The sequence below is a fragment of the Brienomyrus brachyistius genome, chromosome 1 (assembly GCF_023856365.1).
Source record: "Brienomyrus brachyistius isolate T26 chromosome 1, BBRACH_0.4, whole genome shotgun sequence".
Classification (NCBI taxonomy): Eukaryota; Metazoa; Chordata; class Actinopteri; order Osteoglossiformes; family Mormyridae; genus Brienomyrus; species Brienomyrus brachyistius.
In genome coordinates this window covers 50,735,229-50,753,104 of record NC_064533.1, presented here as the reverse complement: position 1 = coordinate 50,753,104, position 17,876 = coordinate 50,735,229, and the positions used below count along the sequence as shown (strand labels likewise).

General features: G+C 40.3%; 1 protein-coding gene across 7 annotated transcripts in view; it reads left to right on the top strand.

Annotated features, from left to right (window-relative positions):
* Positions 1 to 17,876, top strand: part of dmd (dystrophin) — a 160,426-nt gene that overhangs the window by 72,300 nt on the left and 70,250 nt on the right. For all 7 annotated transcript variants that reach the window (XM_049014884.1, XM_049014641.1, XM_049014466.1 and 4 more), the window contains 13 exons: positions 190 to 371; positions 746 to 896; positions 1,027 to 1,146; positions 5,159 to 5,260; positions 11,084 to 11,191; positions 11,550 to 11,729; positions 11,990 to 12,165; positions 12,555 to 12,678; positions 13,097 to 13,184; positions 13,497 to 13,738; positions 14,896 to 15,076; positions 16,827 to 16,972; positions 17,257 to 17,469. In XM_049014884.1, coding sequence (XP_048870841.1) covers positions 190 to 371; positions 746 to 896; positions 1,027 to 1,146; positions 5,159 to 5,260; positions 11,084 to 11,191; positions 11,550 to 11,729; positions 11,990 to 12,165; positions 12,555 to 12,678; positions 13,097 to 13,184; positions 13,497 to 13,738; positions 14,896 to 15,076; positions 16,827 to 16,972; positions 17,257 to 17,469 — 2,013 coding nt within the window. The remainder of the gene's footprint in view (positions 1 to 189; positions 372 to 745; positions 897 to 1,026; positions 1,147 to 5,158; positions 5,261 to 11,083; positions 11,192 to 11,549; positions 11,730 to 11,989; positions 12,166 to 12,554; positions 12,679 to 13,096; positions 13,185 to 13,496; positions 13,739 to 14,895; positions 15,077 to 16,826; positions 16,973 to 17,256; positions 17,470 to 17,876) is intronic.

Below are 17,876 nucleotides of genomic sequence, written 5' to 3'. Positions count from 1 at the left end.
GGACTTGTAGGCTACAAATGAGTCATCTCTATGTGAAATTAGAATTTGCCTGTATACTTTTGTGACGTGCTGCCTGTATGTAACGGGTATATTTGATATGAGTGATTATGCGCGTTGATTCATGTGTGCACTTGTGCTTTATGGGTGTGTTATGAGGCACACGTAACCCTGGTGTGTGTCATCATGCAGGGCTACATGGTGGAGCTGACGTCACACCAGGGGAGTGTAGGGAGGGTGCTGCAGTCGGGAAGCATGCTACTGGCAGAGGGTCGCTTGACTGAAGAGGAGGAAAACGAGATCCGGGAGCAGATGAACCTGCTGAACTCCCGCTGGGAGCACCTCCGTGTGGCCAGCATGGAGAGGCAGAGCAGGTGCCCCTCCAAGACATAGCCATCACACTTAATCACAAGTAGTCTTTACATCCATTACGACTGGATACAACACTACAGCAGATGAGTTTAAGACTGGGTCGAGTGCCTTGGCTGTTTTGTTCTGTTTGTTTGTGTATTTTTTTTGTGGAGTCGCAGGTGTAGTTCATCTCAGACAAACCAACAGTCTCGCATATCTGTGCAGCCCCGTATAGCTGTTTGGCTGTGAGTCTTGTTCATTGTACGCCATCCTCTTCGGGCCCCTTTGTTTGTTCTGCTCTTCTTCTCAAGCTGTGATGTTTAGCGTGGGTGGATTCTTTGAAGTGGTTTACTGTTTTTTTTGTTTTGTTTTGTTTTGTTTTTTTATTTTCCCTCAGGCTACATGAGGTGCTAATGGACTTGCAGAACCAACAGCTCAAGCAGCTCATGGACTGGCTAGATCTGACTGAGGAACGGATCAGTCGGATGGAGGCGCAACCACTTGGGCCCGATCTGGTGGACATCAAGCACCAAGTTGAAGAGCATAAAGTACATGGTCCTTTGTTGCCTCAGTTCCTCTCTGTCTGTCTCCCTGCCTGTTTGAGTAACAATATTCTTTTACCCTTATAATGTTCTTGTATCTTATATCTTCTGACTGTGTCACTCCCTGACCTGTTAGCTTCTCCAAGAAGATCTTGAGATGGAGCAGGTGCGTGTGAATTCGTTAACCCACATGGTGGTTGTAGTGGATGAAAGCAATGGGGACAGCGCCACAGCAGCCTTGGAAGAAAAACTGCAGGTAAGAGGTATGCCATTGGCTTAGGTAAATGCAAGGTCAAATGCATGGTGCCGTTCAGAAATGATGGCATGATGGTCTAATGATGAGGATGACTGTTCTATAACAGTGGCGTGATTCATTGAAGTGGTCACAATCAGATCTGGCACAAACATGCTGACAGGCTGCACCCGACTCGGTGATATAGTCTACACAACAGCATAAGATCACTTATCCTGCTGTGTAGTAAAACACACTGACATGTGATGTCTGTGCCTTTACCGCTCACAGAATAAACAGCCATCAAACAACTGCTGAATCTGGCATGCAATAAATCAGCAGATAGCCTGACAGGGCATGAAAATGTGAGCACCAAAGAATGCTGCAAAGTCTTATTTCTCAATCTTTTTAAAATATATTCAGGAATTTAAGAAGATGGCCATTTAAGATGGCTTTAAGGTGAGGTGTAAGAGTGGGAAGAAGATTAGCGTACTGTGCCTTTGACTGGTGGATCGCCAGTTCAAATCGCAGGGTTGGCAGACTGATTTCATTGTTGGGTCCTTGAACGAGGCCCTTAGCTTCCATTTGCTTTAGGAGCTTTTTAACCTCTCAATTCTAAATGTAAACACTAATATTCTCACTACAGAACCTGCATAACAATAACATATTTTCCAACATGTAAAATAAAACTCCTTATGAATTTTATTGTGATGAAGTTTTCCTATATAAAAAATATGTTGTTATAGACCAGTTTGTCTGCAGCTAGATGACTTGCATTTGTGATGCATTTTCCATGACGTACTTGAGCAGAATAATTCCCATGTTTAAATGTACAGAAATGTCTGACCCGTTTTGCAGCGAGTAGCTGGGGAGCGTTGGGGTCATGGAGGCTGGCAAGCGGGCAGCTCAATTTAGTCCGAGAAACAGAATTTGCAGTTCTTGTTCTCGTAGCCTCAAAACAATTGGCAAGCTCATTTTTACTGATAATTAGTGTGTTATAAAAATCAGTTATTTTGAAATGGTCATACATATACATATATATATATATATGTGTGTGTGTGCGTGTGTGTGTGTGTGTGTGTATTTTTTAATATATTTTTTTCCAGGTATTTCATACACATACAGATCTCTCTTCGGCAGCAATATTAGAGTAGAGTGAACTGTGATAGTAAGCTAGTCATGCAAATGATATCATTTACCATGAGGTTTCAGGCAATCTAAATATTTCAGGATGTGCTTTGTGGATATTGATTATTTCGCACAATTTAAGGTTTAACCAATTGCCAACCACTCTGAAGGTGTGTATAACAGCAACGACAGAGTAAATAACTGAAAATTGTTAAGAAGATACAGAAATGCAAGCGCTGCATGCAGCAAGTATAGTGATTGCTGCTCGCAGCTTCAGGAATTGGCATATCTCACTAAAAACACTGACAGGATGAAGTCCAAAATAACAATATAACCATATAAAGTAAAATGTATTTAGACTGTAGTGGTAGCCAAAGAATAATAACCAAGAGACATTCTTTTAGGTGAATTTTGAGAAACACAATTAATGAAGAAAACTCTAATTTTCCACAGAATTTTGTGGCTTAGAGACAGACAGACATGGTGACAAAATTGCAAAAGCCCTGAAGTATGTATACACAAACAAACAGAAAGTCAGCTTTTTAATGACAAAGGCACTGGCAACTCTTTCTGCTGCAATAATGGGCCGCGCTGATTTTCCTCTCTGAATCAGATTAAATGAGAAAGAACTGGTGCTTCTCTCTCAGAGATTCAATGACGTGTTCCTGCAAAAGAGTGAAGGAACATTATTCCAGGGCCCATAGTCCCTCTTTTCTCTGAATGCTTCTTCCACATTGTGGTTTTCTGAAAACAAGACGAGATGAGTATGCTGTTTCTCGGGCCTTTTGCGAATACGGAGAGAGAGTTCCCGCTGTAGATGTGGTGTGTAGGGGTTTCACAGCTGTCAAGGGAGTGGAGGAGTAATTGAATGCGTTAGTCAGCTGCTATGGATGGTGCATGATCAGCCTCTATGCTTATTTAACTGATAGCCCTTCGAATCCAAGTGGGGGGTGTTGGGGGGCATAATGATACAGAGAGTGAAGGCCAAGTTTGATCACTCATAGCTCTTGTTGATTCTGCCTCCTTCAACATCAGAGAACATTCTGTATTAAAGAGGAAGGTATAAAGCAGACAAAGAGATGCTCAAATCAGTGGTAGCTATCCTGCATTGTTTCTTTCAGATTGTGCAAAGTGTAGCTCATAAAGGAGGCAATTTGTATGCCAGGGTCACGTCAGGAGGAAAAAAAATTATTCAGTGTCGTCAAAGCACTGAATCTTTTTGTGATATTTTAAAAAATCATTATATTAGGAAAAACTATGCATATTTGATGACTTGCCTTCTCACAGTTATTTCATTATATCCATCTTCTAAGCACTTATCCTGGTCAGGTTCACTGGGGGGGGGGGGGGGGGGGCTTGGAGCCTGTCATCAGAGTCAGAATACTTGTAGAATCATAAAACTATCATGTATAGTTTTGCGCACAACCATCATTTTATTTATAATTTGTTGTATTTGTTTATAATTTATTTGCACGTGGTTATATGCTACGCGTAGCTTCATTTCATTAGGTCTGTACTTGTACTTAGTTCAGCGACAGTGACGTGGAATCTAATCTACACAGTACAGGGATCATTAGTATCTTGCACCCCTGGCAATTAGACAAAAGTCACCTTAACTACATGTATAGAGGAAACCTATAAAATACAGAGAGAATATGCAGACACCACATGCACAAAGCAGGATTCAAACCAACAACTGCAAAGGTACGAGGCACCAGTGCTACTCAGTGCTCTGTTTCATCATAGCTAGCAACCCATCATATAATATCATATAGGGAATATGATAGAATAGTGAAAAGAATAAAATGATAATATTAAACATTATATAATGTATTAGTAGTGTTTGCAGAGGAGCATTATTAATCATATAATCCTTCTAGTGGCAGGCTTCTGTTTACTTGTGAGAAAAAGAGTTGGGTGACAATACAATTACTTAAATAAAGGAAAAGGAAAAAAATTTGCTGCTTAATGTTATGTTCTATTTAACATTTTGGGGTAATTTGATGTGATGTCAAGTGTGAAAGTAAAATGCTTGAAATATGTTTGTGAAACAATGATGAGAAATGTAATGAGTCACATGAAGGAACAATAAGTGAATAAGTGAATCGCTTAAAGCATGTGCCTGATGCTGCTCTCTAGCAGCTCCAACCAAATGGCAAAGAACAAATAAAATAATGGAAGCACACTGAAAAATGGAATGATTATGTCATGTCGTTATGTCATGATTATGTCTTGTGTTACTCTTCTTTTAATCATGCAAACAATGAAAAAATGAAAAGGAATGTATCTTATATACTGTACAGCCTTACTTGCAAGAGTACCAGGTGATCTACAAAAAATGGCTATTCTACAAGGACTATAGATTCATTCACTTGAACGGTTAACACCTGGCAGTCCCTCTACAAGCATCCATCTTCTTCTGTGTTTTTTAATGTTTTATTTTCTCCAATTTTTGCTTTGCTTCTGTAATTTTGTAAATTTAGTTAGTTGTATTCATACTAGATTCGCTGACTAAACTTGATTAAATGTATAATTGCATAAATATGATCATGACATGCTCTGTAAAAGGAATTGTTAATTAGTGTAAGACAACACAGACGAGGGACTGAGAGTCTGTGTGAAATTCCCTGGGGAAATTTTCCAGACTGAAAATCTCACTTAGGCTCGACAAATTCAGCTCTCAGACAGCAGATGTGCACAGATGTGCGTTTCCAGGGTGTGGTAAATGCACAGCACAACTGGGCTAACTGGGTTTTCGGTTGTTGCGTACCACTTTCCTAAACACGCCATGTGTGGAGGGAGAGTGGGCAGATTGGTGTTTTTCGGAAAGACGCAGGTACAGTAGGGTGATGTTGCTGTATGCATGTGTGGGCTAACACACTCTGATATGTACGTGCTCCTCCTGCAGCACCTGGGGGACAGGTGGGCGGCGATCTGCAAATGGACAGAAGAGCGCTGGGTCCTGCTTCAGGAGATCCTGCTGAAGTGGCAGCAGTTCACAGAGGAGCAAGTGGGTGCAGTTCTGCCTCTTTCTCTGTGGTTGATAGGGGTAATGGGTCCCCAAGGAGTCATCGTGGCCCTTCTGCATGCGCTGCCACGCATCACTGAGGAGCACGAGTTATGTTGGTAGTGCTTTAGTGAGAATCGGGTAGGTATATTTGGGCCAAGCGTGGTCAAATAAGGTGAGCTTATCCTCCCGGCTCAGTCCCCAAAGCGCCTGTGTCCCTGAGACAGCGCTCCTCTGTGCCGTACGTGATTCACCGGGGAAAGAGCTGCAATGAATATTTAACTGTCTTTAACAAACACACAATCACGCTTAAATTTTTCATACCCTGTTGTAATTTTCTGGTAAAGGGAATGTGGTTTGTCTCAATTTGAACGATTTAAAGTACTTTGTTTGTGATGCAGAAAATTCAGTTTTAATCCTAACGGTAAGGTATTTATGTAAAAAGGTACCATTGCCATTATGATCAGCTGGTGCTTCTGTTTTCCCGTTCTGGCTTGTTATCTTCATCCTAGCTGAATAACAATTTACTTATTATGAACAGCTAATAGTAATTAAATTACATATTCAATCTGGAATAATAAGGGGGATATTTCTCTGATGTTTTACAATGAGAACTAATGTAGTGCAAAATGTTAATTTGACAGGAAAAATGTTTATAACAATGCGCATTATGTAAAATGCACTGACATTTTGGTCACTTTAATACATGCAGTATATTTAAATATGTTTTAAGGTATAGAATTCCTGTACATTGCCCATTATTATGTAATCTTTACTTTTTAATAGTATACCACAAATGCCACTAGTGGCCAGCTGGTAGCAGTAAAGGTTAACATTATATATACGTGTATTATAGTCATACTGTATGTTGGAAACCGTCCAATTAAAACACAAGCTTTAAAACACAAACATCGCGTATTGGTATATATTGGTATATGTTCTTTGATCAGTTTAGAACCACATTGGGTTATTATGTGCTAGTGATGTATTAACTTATCAGATCACCAATACCACAGAAAGGTGTGCTCTGTGGATTATCTCAGCTTTTTTTTGGTGGGGGTGGGATTTAGATGAAAGAAATAAACAAGATATAAAATGTATGCTTGTTAAAACCACTGCTGTTTTGAAATATTAATTTTCTAGTCTGTTTTTTTTCTCATGTTTATTCTAGAAACAGCATCCATTAGGCCTAAATGACATCCCTCAGAATGTTATCCTTCATTATCATGAGTTAGAGCTATTGAAAATGAAAAATTTATCCTATGATTCAAAAGGCAGATTTCCAGTTGAAAAGTCAGTGTAGACTGAAAATATATTGTAATAAATAATACATTTGCCATACTGTGTTACAATTAACTGCGGCAGCATAATTAATTTATTTTGCCCTTTATAGGCTGACCTTCATTTCTAATTTAGAAACATTTTGAGAGCCAGTGCCCTTAATGTATTTTTGTTCTTTCACAATTTAAATTAGTGGCTCACTCTCCTTAACTTTCTGATCAAATGATGCTGCAGACTAAAATTCTGCTTTGTTAATAAGAAAGTAATAATCAATGCCTAGTCAATAGACAAACACTTTGTTTCTGTTTAGTTGGTCCACTCCCATCTGTCTTTTGTTATTTTGCAGTAGGAAGAACTGGACAAAATACTCAAAAGAATGGAGCATGATGGATAGAATTTGCTGTTCAGTGCCTTTCAGAAAATTCCCAAACACTCCAGAATGACTGTGTGTAGTTGCCAACAGCCAACCTTGTCCATCCAGAGAATGGTGGATGTTACTGTTTACCCAGCAGGGCATTTTCTCACTCTGTATATATTTTCTGTCTCCTGCATTAAGATATTTATTTCCAGTTCCTGATTGGAGATTGAATGAAGTGCAATTGCATGCTTTTCGGAAAGATTTTCACATATGCGCGTCAGTTGCAGTTATAGTTAAGATAATCTGAATGCTTACTTAATAGGATTGTCTTGTTCTTTTATATTGATGGCAGTATCACACAGCTGGATTTTTTTTAAAAAAAAAGTAGAATAGCGAAAAATTAGGGATTTTTCATCTTCTAAAGGAAGCCAGGCTGATTACCTCTGCTATGGAAAAGTATGCAGTATCTTCAGTCTGTTGCAGTTCTGGCTAAATTGAAGAAATCTTAAATGTACATAAATTCAAATCTCCTGAGTCCACCTGAGTGCTCAGCTATCATTCGGAAAGCATATTATCACCTTTCCTGACAAACCGCTAAAGCTTTATCTGTCCACCCTTTGACATATACAGACAGATTTCACAAATGCAGAATTTAATTTCTTTCCAAAATAAGATTTCTGTGCCCGTCGTAGACATCTGAACACCTACCTGAGCCTTGTCTTTGTCTATTGCCTTCCTAATATATATTTTAATGAAGACACTTTTACCAGTACCAGTGATTTGGGTCTTTTCTGTATCTGACCGTCTATACAAATTACAGTTCTAATTGGATTTATTATTATTATTATTCGGAAAAACATTGAAAGACTCAAATGGTGTTTACTGACAATGTTTTGATACCAAATGATTTGTATCAGTTCTATCATCCTAAGAGCAACCAAGCACATCTGAATTGCAGGGGTACATCAAGTTATAAGGGAATATGCGCACCTATAACCTGAGATTTTTATGTAATATAGAACAGAATACCTAAACCGAATTGCTGCATTAGGTATATACGTACATATATGTAACTGTATCAAGTGTAAGAAATTGTAAATGGCTTTGGATGAAAGCTTGAACTAAGCAACTTAAGTCTGGATAACAGGCAAGTCAACTCACCAAGGGGGGAACCTTCAATAATGTGCATTATCTGTAATGTCTTTAAAATGACTACAGGCTTACCCGAAGTCGTTGTGTTTTCTGTCCTATCCCCGGAATCACATTACATTATATGAGAAGGCTTTTATGTTTTATTTCGTCTTAAGACCACAGGGTGACACTGTATCCATTTTAAAGCTAAAAATTGTTTGGTGACAGGAGAGTAAATTGTCACCGTCCTGAATTTTTACAAGGCCTGTTCCTGTGGTGTTTTAATGTGGAGGCATTACTGTGGGATTTCATGACGTCTATGGCTAAGGGACTGCTGTTGTTTTGCAGCTCTTGACGCATTCAGATCACTTGTTTTTTTTCTGCCTAGGCCTAAATGCAAGGGCTTTTATTATATGACACTGATGGCGGGGCGTGTAATCACACCCTTTACCTAAGTAGTCTTGCCTGATGGGTTCTTAATGAGCATCTCTTAATGATTGTATCAAATTCTCTATGTAATGGGAAGCACTGGAAGAAACATGATATATGTTTCCAGCTCTGCTTGCTGGATATGCTGCTGATGAGAATACTGTTTAATGGACATAATTTCTTTCCATTGGCTTTATGCGGTAAGTATATCAGTCCTGAACGTATTGTTTTGCCTGATTATTATAGTATCCTGGAAGTGTTTTGTGCATTATCATAGAGATGTGCCCTCCAACGTATTTAAAGAGTTATGAAAAAGTAGCAAATCAACCATCCAAGATAAAAAAATATATCATCAATTTATTGTATACCACCTGCCTGGGCTTAATACAACCAAAGCATGAGTTGCTTTGACTGATTACCATGTCATTCTCATACGCGCTCACAAATAAATTTGCATAGTTGGGAGCTGTTCTCTTGTTCTTAACATAAAATTCAGCACTCCTTGTAGCACTCCTTGTATTAAGAAATTAGCTGTGCTGGCTTATACAAATGGCCCATTACAAAATCAATTTGTTTTTCAAATGAAATCCTCTGACACTCTATGAAAGCTGTGTGTTAAAGTACCAGTGTTTTCCAATTGGGAACTGCGTTACCCTGAGGTCTCAATGAGGAATTGCATACATGTCACCATGGAGATGAATATTGTGGTATATTTTTTGTCCTTAATATATGTAGTCTGTTCTGCATTATATGCATGATGCAGATTTTATTAGTATTATGTTGTATGTATTTGATGTTAAATTAATAAGCAGTCATTTTCCATATACTATATATACGTAATTGTAAAATTAATTATAATTAATGCTTTAACAGTATAAACCAAGTCTGACTACAATACCTCAATACCTAGTTATTTTGAATAGATTTTATACTTGAGAGTCTTTGACAAACCAGTTTTAAAAAACAATTATTGTTAATTATAATCATCATGCTTATTATTATAGAATTTCTCTTGCAAACGGATAGTAATGAATAGATGGGTTTCACTCTTTACCCTACTCCATTGTGAACATATCTTAGGAGACTTCTTTCGACTTAATTTGGCATATGATGCATGTGATACATATTATATGATCTCAAGTTCGATATGGAAAAGCATCAACCTGCCCTTACTGTACGTCACATCTTGCCTTGTATACTCTTAAACTTAAACAGCTCACTCTGAAAAGGCATATGACTTAGTCAGCACCGGCCTCTATTGAATTAGCCAGACATTCCTGAATTCTTTATGCTGTTAACTGATATGGTGCCCTGCTGCTTTACTGTGGTAGTTATTGGTTTCTTAAGTGAATAGCATAGGTTACGTATGAATTGAAATTAGTAAATATACTAGATCATTCATAATAATTTATTTCTAAAATATTAAAATGGCTATTCTGATTGAGCTATTGTGCTATTATTAGTAGACTAAGTATAACTAATTGATACTGTCCTCAAGGTGATTTATTATTTTTTTTGTTTTGATGCGACCCAACCCTGCTTAAGATTTATGCATCACATTTTCTTTTTTTGCTTGTATCTTTCAGTATGTCTCTCGCTAAATTAGTATGCATTTTTTATAGCCTCCTGATAATGGAACCAGAGTCATGGCGCCTCATGGTTTGCATTTACAGCCAGTTTAATTTTCCCTGAGGCACTTTTAGTCAGACTCATGGGTTTTAGTGTGACTGTGTGGCCTAAGTTTCTATTGCATAAAGCAGAGTGCCTCTTATGTACTTCAGTCTGCCTGAGGTGACTTAATAAACACTTAGTGCAGTATGCTGTAGGTTCTTGTCATATTTGAAGAAGAATGATAAGTGGTATCTGCATATTAGAGAATTTTAATTTGTGCATGCTATTACATTTACATAAGTGGAGCTACCTAAAAATGTATGTAGGTGAAGACCACAAACTTTTTCCTGATAGAAACAATTTTCTTGCTTCATTTGGTTTCTAAATTATCAATTTTTCTTCTAGCTCAATGCATTTTGCATCTATATTTCATTCTCATTCATCTTCATCAGCCAGTGTTGTATTTTTTAAAGTGCCAGACTCCTCTTAAATACCCTGGAGTTATTAGATATGTCATCAGTGTCAGCACATCAGTATTAGGACGCACATAACATGCTAATTCAATGCTGTTTTCAGTCTGGCGTTGACTAGGTTAGCTGTGAAGTCGGGGTCAAATCCCACCAACTGTCTGTTTCTTTTAGATCTTGCAGATCATTTTTGTTTCTTTGAAATCAGAATCTCTGGATTCGTGCTTTGTGGCACCCCTTACCTGTAACTGGAGAGTCTGTTTCACGGCAAGCCAAAAGAAAGAGGTGGTGTTTAATATTCAGTTGGAGAAAAAAATTAGCTACTAACAGAATATTCAGTGAATAAATGCATATGCAGTGCTGACTTTTAAATGTGATTAATAATTGGTTTTGTTTTATGGTTCAGGTCCCTTCATGAAACTATAGAGGTAAATGTATAGTGATCTCCTAAATTTCTGTCTTAGGTTCTTCTGTATCCTATAGTTCTCAGGCAGTCATGTATGATGTCCCTGAAGTCCATGCCTCTCTCTCTATGTCTGTCACACACAGTGTTCATTTGAGACCTGGCTGGTTGAGAAGGAGGAGTTTGTCCACTCCATTCAATGCAGTGGCCTTAAGGAGCAAAGTGGGATGGTGGAGAGTCTGGGGAAGCTTGCGGTGAGTGAGGTTGGGTCCGGTGACTCTTATATCATCAATAAGGCCATAGTGAGTGATGGAGTTTGGGGATAGCTTGAGTCAGCCTAGGGAAACTTTATAGGAATGAAGGGTTAAGATTGCTTGCTGTAAATTTTATGGTGTGGGGTAGATTTAGCCATTTTAGGAGCCTTGAACTGAATTACAGGAAATGCTGGAATGAGAGCCTGGCCGTTACTGAGCTTTTATAACATAGATGAAGCAATCAATGAATGTAATGTATTTTGAGAAATGTGGTAGATGAATGAAATGTAGAGGGACTTTGCTGTGGTTGTGTTCACCTGTAGTAAATAGGTGTTCACTGGCACCCCTTGTCTTTTAGATTGTGAAGGGGGAACTAGAGGCAAAGAGGCAGACGATGGACAGGCTGTGCTCCCTCAGCCAGGACCTGCTGTCCAGTGTGAAGAACAAAGACCTGGCCCGTAAGCTGGAGGCACGACTGGAAAACCTCACCCAGCGCTGGGAGAGCCTGCTTCAGAAGCTGGAGAAAAGCAGTTCACAGGTCAACCCACAGGATTTGTGCACTATGGATTTTTCTGTTTCCTAGTGGCTCTTCATGATTAGACTGTTTACTAGTTTATGGAATGCCTTACACAGAAAGACTCCTAGTCTGATGTGAGCAATGTACATGCAGTCACACTTACATACAATGCCCTTAATTCCATTGTCTTTGAGACCAAGAGTCTTCATTTGATAAGCTGCTTCCTTTTTAATTGCACAGACTTCAACAGATGCTCCAACTCATGCTGGTGTCTCCTTCAGATTTCAATGTCAGTTACTACGACACAGACAGAGCTGATGAAGACCAAGGTTATGTCATCCGTGACGAAAGTGACCACACGGGGGCAAGTGGTGGTGACGCATACAAAGGAGGAGGTGGCCCCTCCACTACCTCAGAAGAAGAGGCAGATTGTGGTGGACTCTGAGCTCCGGAAAAGGTGAGCCTACCCACAGGTGGACTCCGGCTGGGCCAGCTGCACCCGCGGCAGTGAGGAGAACCTATTAGTGTCAGGTGGGGAAGTTAACAAGTCTGAAACTGAGCACAGGGGCACGAAAGATGAAGCACATTATCAGGACTCACATGTGCATGATGTGGGGGGGGGGGGGGAGTTGGCATTGCCTTACATTTGTTTTTTGCAGCAGAAAAAAAATTGAAGCCACCATTATTATAAGATTATCAAAGTCTGATGTTGCCACAAATGCCGTGTTGTCTACATGTTGCTTGGTGAAATTTAGATTTCAGGCTGATGATCTTATATGAACTCATTGCAGGAGCCAGTCAGTTCATTTGAATCTGTCCTGTGTTGTTACCCCTCCCCACATCCAGGTTCGACGTCGACTTCACGGAGTTGCACAGTTTCATGACGAGATCCGAGGCCATTCTGCAGAGCCCCGAGTTCTCATTCTCACGCAAAGAGGGCAGTGTGTCTGAGTTACAGGATAAAGTGCTGGTAATCCCCGCCCCACGCTGCCCCACAGCCGCACACCTGCATCATTCTGCCTCGTGCGCCTGAGACATACATTCATACATTTATACATGTGCTTCATTCTGCTTTTTATTCTTCACAATCAGCCACGCACCATTATACCCAGAGCATCTGCATAATTATGCCACAAATTCCTGACACAGACATCCATACATTTATTATACTTTAGACATTATCATATTCAAAATGACATTCACTGCTATACTCTTATAGAAGGATATAAAATGCAAAAAATCAGTCATAATTAGTTATTTAATCACTCAATTGATCAATCCGGCAAAGCAATCTAAGTGTTACATTTTATACAAGTCCTTTAGTACTACTGCTTCCTCTCTCCCCCTCTCTTTTTCTCTTTCTCCTCCTCCTTTATTCTTCCTCCCAGGCGATAGAGCGGGAAAAGCCGGAGAAGATGAGGAAGCTGCTGGAAGCCACTCGTTCAGCACAGGCTGTGGTGGATCAGCTGGCCAGTGGTAAACACACCTCCTCTCTGTACCCATGGCAACCCAAGTGCCTGTCCTCTGATCGTTTCTATGGTTACCCTTGTCTCAGTCTTAGATGTTGTCCCCATAATACTTCTTGTGTCCTTCAGTATCACCAAATCAGTTTTTATGCCATTATGTATATTTCTCTTTATTTCTTTTAGAAAGTCAGTCCATATACTCTGTGTTGTAGTCCTTTTTGGTTTACTTGCTGTGACATTTCCTATGTCACTTACTGGTCCACCTACTGTATGTTGCTATCGAAAGATGGGTGGTCTAGTTATTCTGAGTTGTTCCCTGTAGAGGGCCTGAAGGCGGATGATATCAAGCAGGCTGCAGACCAGCTGAACAGCCGCTGGGTGGAGTTCTGCGCACTACTGGATGAGAGACTGGCATGGCTGGCCTACCAGACCAAGGTGCTGGCCTTCTACAACCAGTTCCAGCAACTGGAGCAGGCTGTTGTTACCGCTGAGAACTGGCTGAAGGTGCAGCAGCCACCTGCCTCTGAGCTAGAGCCCTTAAGGATCCAGGTGGACCGCTGCAAGGTGAGAGGTGCTCTGTCAGGATTCTGCTGTACTGTCTGTGTGTCTATCCGCATCATTGTCTGTCATGGATTTGTCACTATGTGTGCCTGGGCATCACTATACTGGTACATTTTCTATAGAGTTTTATGTATGTCATTAAGCTTTTGAAAGCCTGGGGTTTTCTTAGTGGTAAATGGAACAGATGTTGGGCATGGGAGAGCTGTAAAAGTGTAGCTAAATGCCCCAAAGCTGCAATCTGGAGATTTAAAATGAATGATGTATGTGACGTTCTCTGTTTAACAAAGTTTTTATGCATATTGATCTTAATTAAGAAATTTAGACAGGTCAGGACAGGGTGACCAGTATACTATGCAGAAACTGTTCAATACTTGTATCCTGGGAGTGATTAACGTTAAGATATTTCATTGTCTGGTTAATATTTTGCGATAAGGAGACTTTTTGCAGACTGACAAAGAAGATTAAAAACCAAGCATCTTCCTGCTCGATGTCCTAATTGCACTATAGCAAAACTTACAGGAAATAAAGCCTGTATTGGTGGGTGTTTCAGAGGGAAATGTTCAGCTTAAAAAACAGTTAAGGCAAAGGTATAATAGTCTCAGTTTTGTGTGAGTAGATTCGCAAACTCTAATCAAATTGGAAATGAAGCTAATTAAACAATGGCGAAGAAAGGCCCACATGCTGATAAGAAGGCACACCGACTCACGCTTTCACTCTCCTTTTTCCTATTAACCATGATTACCAGACAGTGGGGATGGTATTGATAATTCCATCCCTCTGGACCAATTAACTGAACAATAGCTCTTGTCCTTCTCAAAAAAGATAAGACGGCTAGTAGGTGTAGGTCAGACCTGGAAAGTTTGGGCAAAGACACTTTATTTTGGAAAGTCTCTAGAGTTAGGCAGCTCTTGGAAATGCTTGTTTATATGTTCTATTCACCAGTTGGATCATATCTTTTTCTGTGAGTGAACTTTACACCTCATTGCCTCTTTAGGCAAGAGGTTGTTTCTCTAAATTGTAATTAGTTTGTCGGTGTTGACTTTGTATTTCTCCTACCTTCTCTCTCTCTCTCATGCTATCATGTTGCTTTTCTGTGTTCTCTCTCTCTGTAACTTCCTCCTTCCCTCCCCTCTTCTCTCTTGCCTTCTTCTGCTCCCAAGGATGAGGTAGCTCGTTTGTCCGCCCTGCAGCCACAGGTGAACCAGCTGAAGGAGCAGGTGAGGGACCTACGGGAGATAGAGGAGGCTCCGGTGTTCTTCGATGCCGACATCAAAGCATTCAGCGACCACTACAAACAGGTGCTGGCTGACCTGCAGGCACGCCTGAGCCAGCTTCAGCTCAGTGAGTAGGCCCCAGGGTCTCTATGTCATCTACCGCACTGCTGCTGAAATTCAGTGAGCAAAGTGCCAGAAAAACAAAATGGTTGAAAGGTGAATATTGCACTCCATTGCTTAGCTGAAACCTTTAATCTATAGCAATGTACAGTTTCACCCCTTTTATACTGAAATGATGCAGATTAAACATCTTCCTCAAAGAACCTACTGGGACATGAACTAGTAAGCTTTGGTTACATGTCCATGTCCTTAACCACTGTACAACTGCTAGGCAATATGAAGAAGGTAATTTATTAGGGAGGAACATCAGGAGCAAAAGTTTGCTTGCAAAAAAATAAAATAAAAAAATCATTCCTGTGGAGACAGAATGAGAATGATCCAGATTAGATTCATTGCAAGATTAGACTTCACGAGGTGCTTGCTTGACTTGAGTTGGCTCAGAGAATCATAGGACACAAGCACTTGTTTCTTCCTCAGAGAGACATTGATAAATGCTGCACATCCTACTTCCATGTGAACCTCACATTCAGGGTCATTAGGGTTTGTGTCAAGAGCTAGTGGTGGATCTGAAGTTCATTTTTCTGCATAAATGTCAAAGTATTATAGGTTTATAGCCATTTTATTGGGGGTTTGTGGTATTTCTCCTGTATGTTAGCGTATGTGTGTTTCTGTAGATGTATGTATTCCTGTAATTTGAGGTATTTTGTGCTTTGGCATGTGGATAGGTCTGTGAGGACATGCTTACCTGTGCACATATTTTGTAGCATTTTAGAGTCTGTGTTGGTGTGTGTGATTTTGACCTTGGCAATGTGTTTGTTTTTTAAATATATTTGCCCCAGTATAAAGTTTGGGGCATTGAGGAGCTGATGGTAATGAAGAGTGATGGCTGAGGTCTTTATTTATCCCTCACTGGGGGGAGGAGATGAGGTGGAGGTCAGGGCTTGATGGTTGGTGCAGATGTCATGTGAGGGGAGGGTTTACCTTTGTGTTTGCCTCATTATTTGCCTGTCTTTATGGGCTGTTCCTTGGTTGGGAGGAGTCATTTTGTGGACTGTTCTTTGAGTTTATAAGAGTGATCTGCTTGACTGCAGTTAAGAATTTGTATACAGCAAATATCTTGTAGGCATCTTAGATTATTACAAGGTTATTTGATTTCTGTGACTTTAATTCTCTTTTCATCCATTTCGTGTTATATTGGCAATCAATTCATCTGTAACATCTGTTGTCCAAAGATAATAAGAAACTGGTCATTGCCAATGCGTTAAGTGAGGAACAGAATGTGGGAGCATTGTGTTTTGTATTTCTGAAGTTTAGGTAAGTAATCACCAAAAAAGGAAAATGCAACTTTCTGCCAGATATGGTTTGAGGCCTTGTTTTTAAGGTGTAAAATACAGCATCAGCCTTAGGCTTTATGTGGTGTTTCACTGTGCTCTTATTATTGCTTTAGTTTATTCTAGTTTCTTTTGCTTGGCATTTAATTCAAAATATCATAACTGTTTGTGTCAGTATATATTTTTCTCATTAATTTGTAGAGCCAGCAGGGTATAGTCTGTCAGTAGACTCAGTGGAAGGGCAGCTGCGTTATTGCCTGATCATGAACAGTGAAGCTGTGATCAGTATTTGTATGGGTGCTGAAGAGTGCGGCATGTGCTCTGTGATGGGCTGGACTTTGGACTTTATTGCTACATGTGTAATACTTCACGACAGTTGACCAAATGCCAATTTACGCTAACGTCTTTTACCGTCTCCTTCTCCAGTCCAGGACAGCCTGCCTCCAGTGCGGTACAGGGAGACTGCCACTTCCCTCTTCGCTTGGCTACAACAATGTGAGGCTCAGCTGCCTGTTCCCTCCACTGCTGTCAATGAGTATCCCATCATGGAGCACAGACTCAAAGACATGAAGGTTTGTCTATGAGGAGCAATCTCTGTGGATTGGTCTGTCTCAGGCTCTTATACAGTAGGAATCTGTCTGAGACTGAGAAGCTCGGAGGAAGATCTGTCTCTCTGCTGTTTTTGATGGGTACACTGTTGCAATTATAAAAAGCTAATGCAGAGCTCTGCCTTACTCTTTGCGTCTGCGTGATCTTGGTATCCCATGCCTGTGTATCGCCATTTGTGTCCAATGTCTGTGCTGCTCTGTACTGAATCCTCTGTCTTAATGCCTCTTGTATCTGTGCCTTTTGGCAGGCACTCCAGGTGTCACTGCAGGAGCACCAGAGCAGTCTGGACTACCTCACTGTCACCGTGGAGCAGGTGTGTCAAAAGGCGCCATATGAAATTAGCCATAAGTACCGCATGGAGCTGGATGCCATCATGATGCGTTGGAAGAGAATGTCCACACAACTGGAAGAGCAGATACAGAGGCTGCAGGAGCTGATGGCCAAACTGCAGCAATTCCAGGTATCAATGGATGGTGTTCATATTTCCCTGTTTGTATTATTGGTGAGATATACACTGAACAAAAATATAAACGCAACACTTTTGTTTTTGCTCCCATTTTTCATGAGATGGACTTAAAGATCTACAATTCATTCCAGATACACAATATTACCATTTCTCTCAAACATTTCTCACAAATCAGTCTAAATGTGTGATAGTGAGCACTTCTGCTTTGCTGAGATAATCCATCCCACCTCACAGGTGTGCCACATCAAGATGCTGATCTGACATCATGGGTAGTGCACAGGTGTACCTTATACTGCCCACAATAAAAGGCCACCCTGGAATGTGCAGTTTTGTCTCACAGCAAAATGCCACAGATGCCACAAGCATTGAGGGAGCGTGCAATTGGCATGCTGACAGCAGGA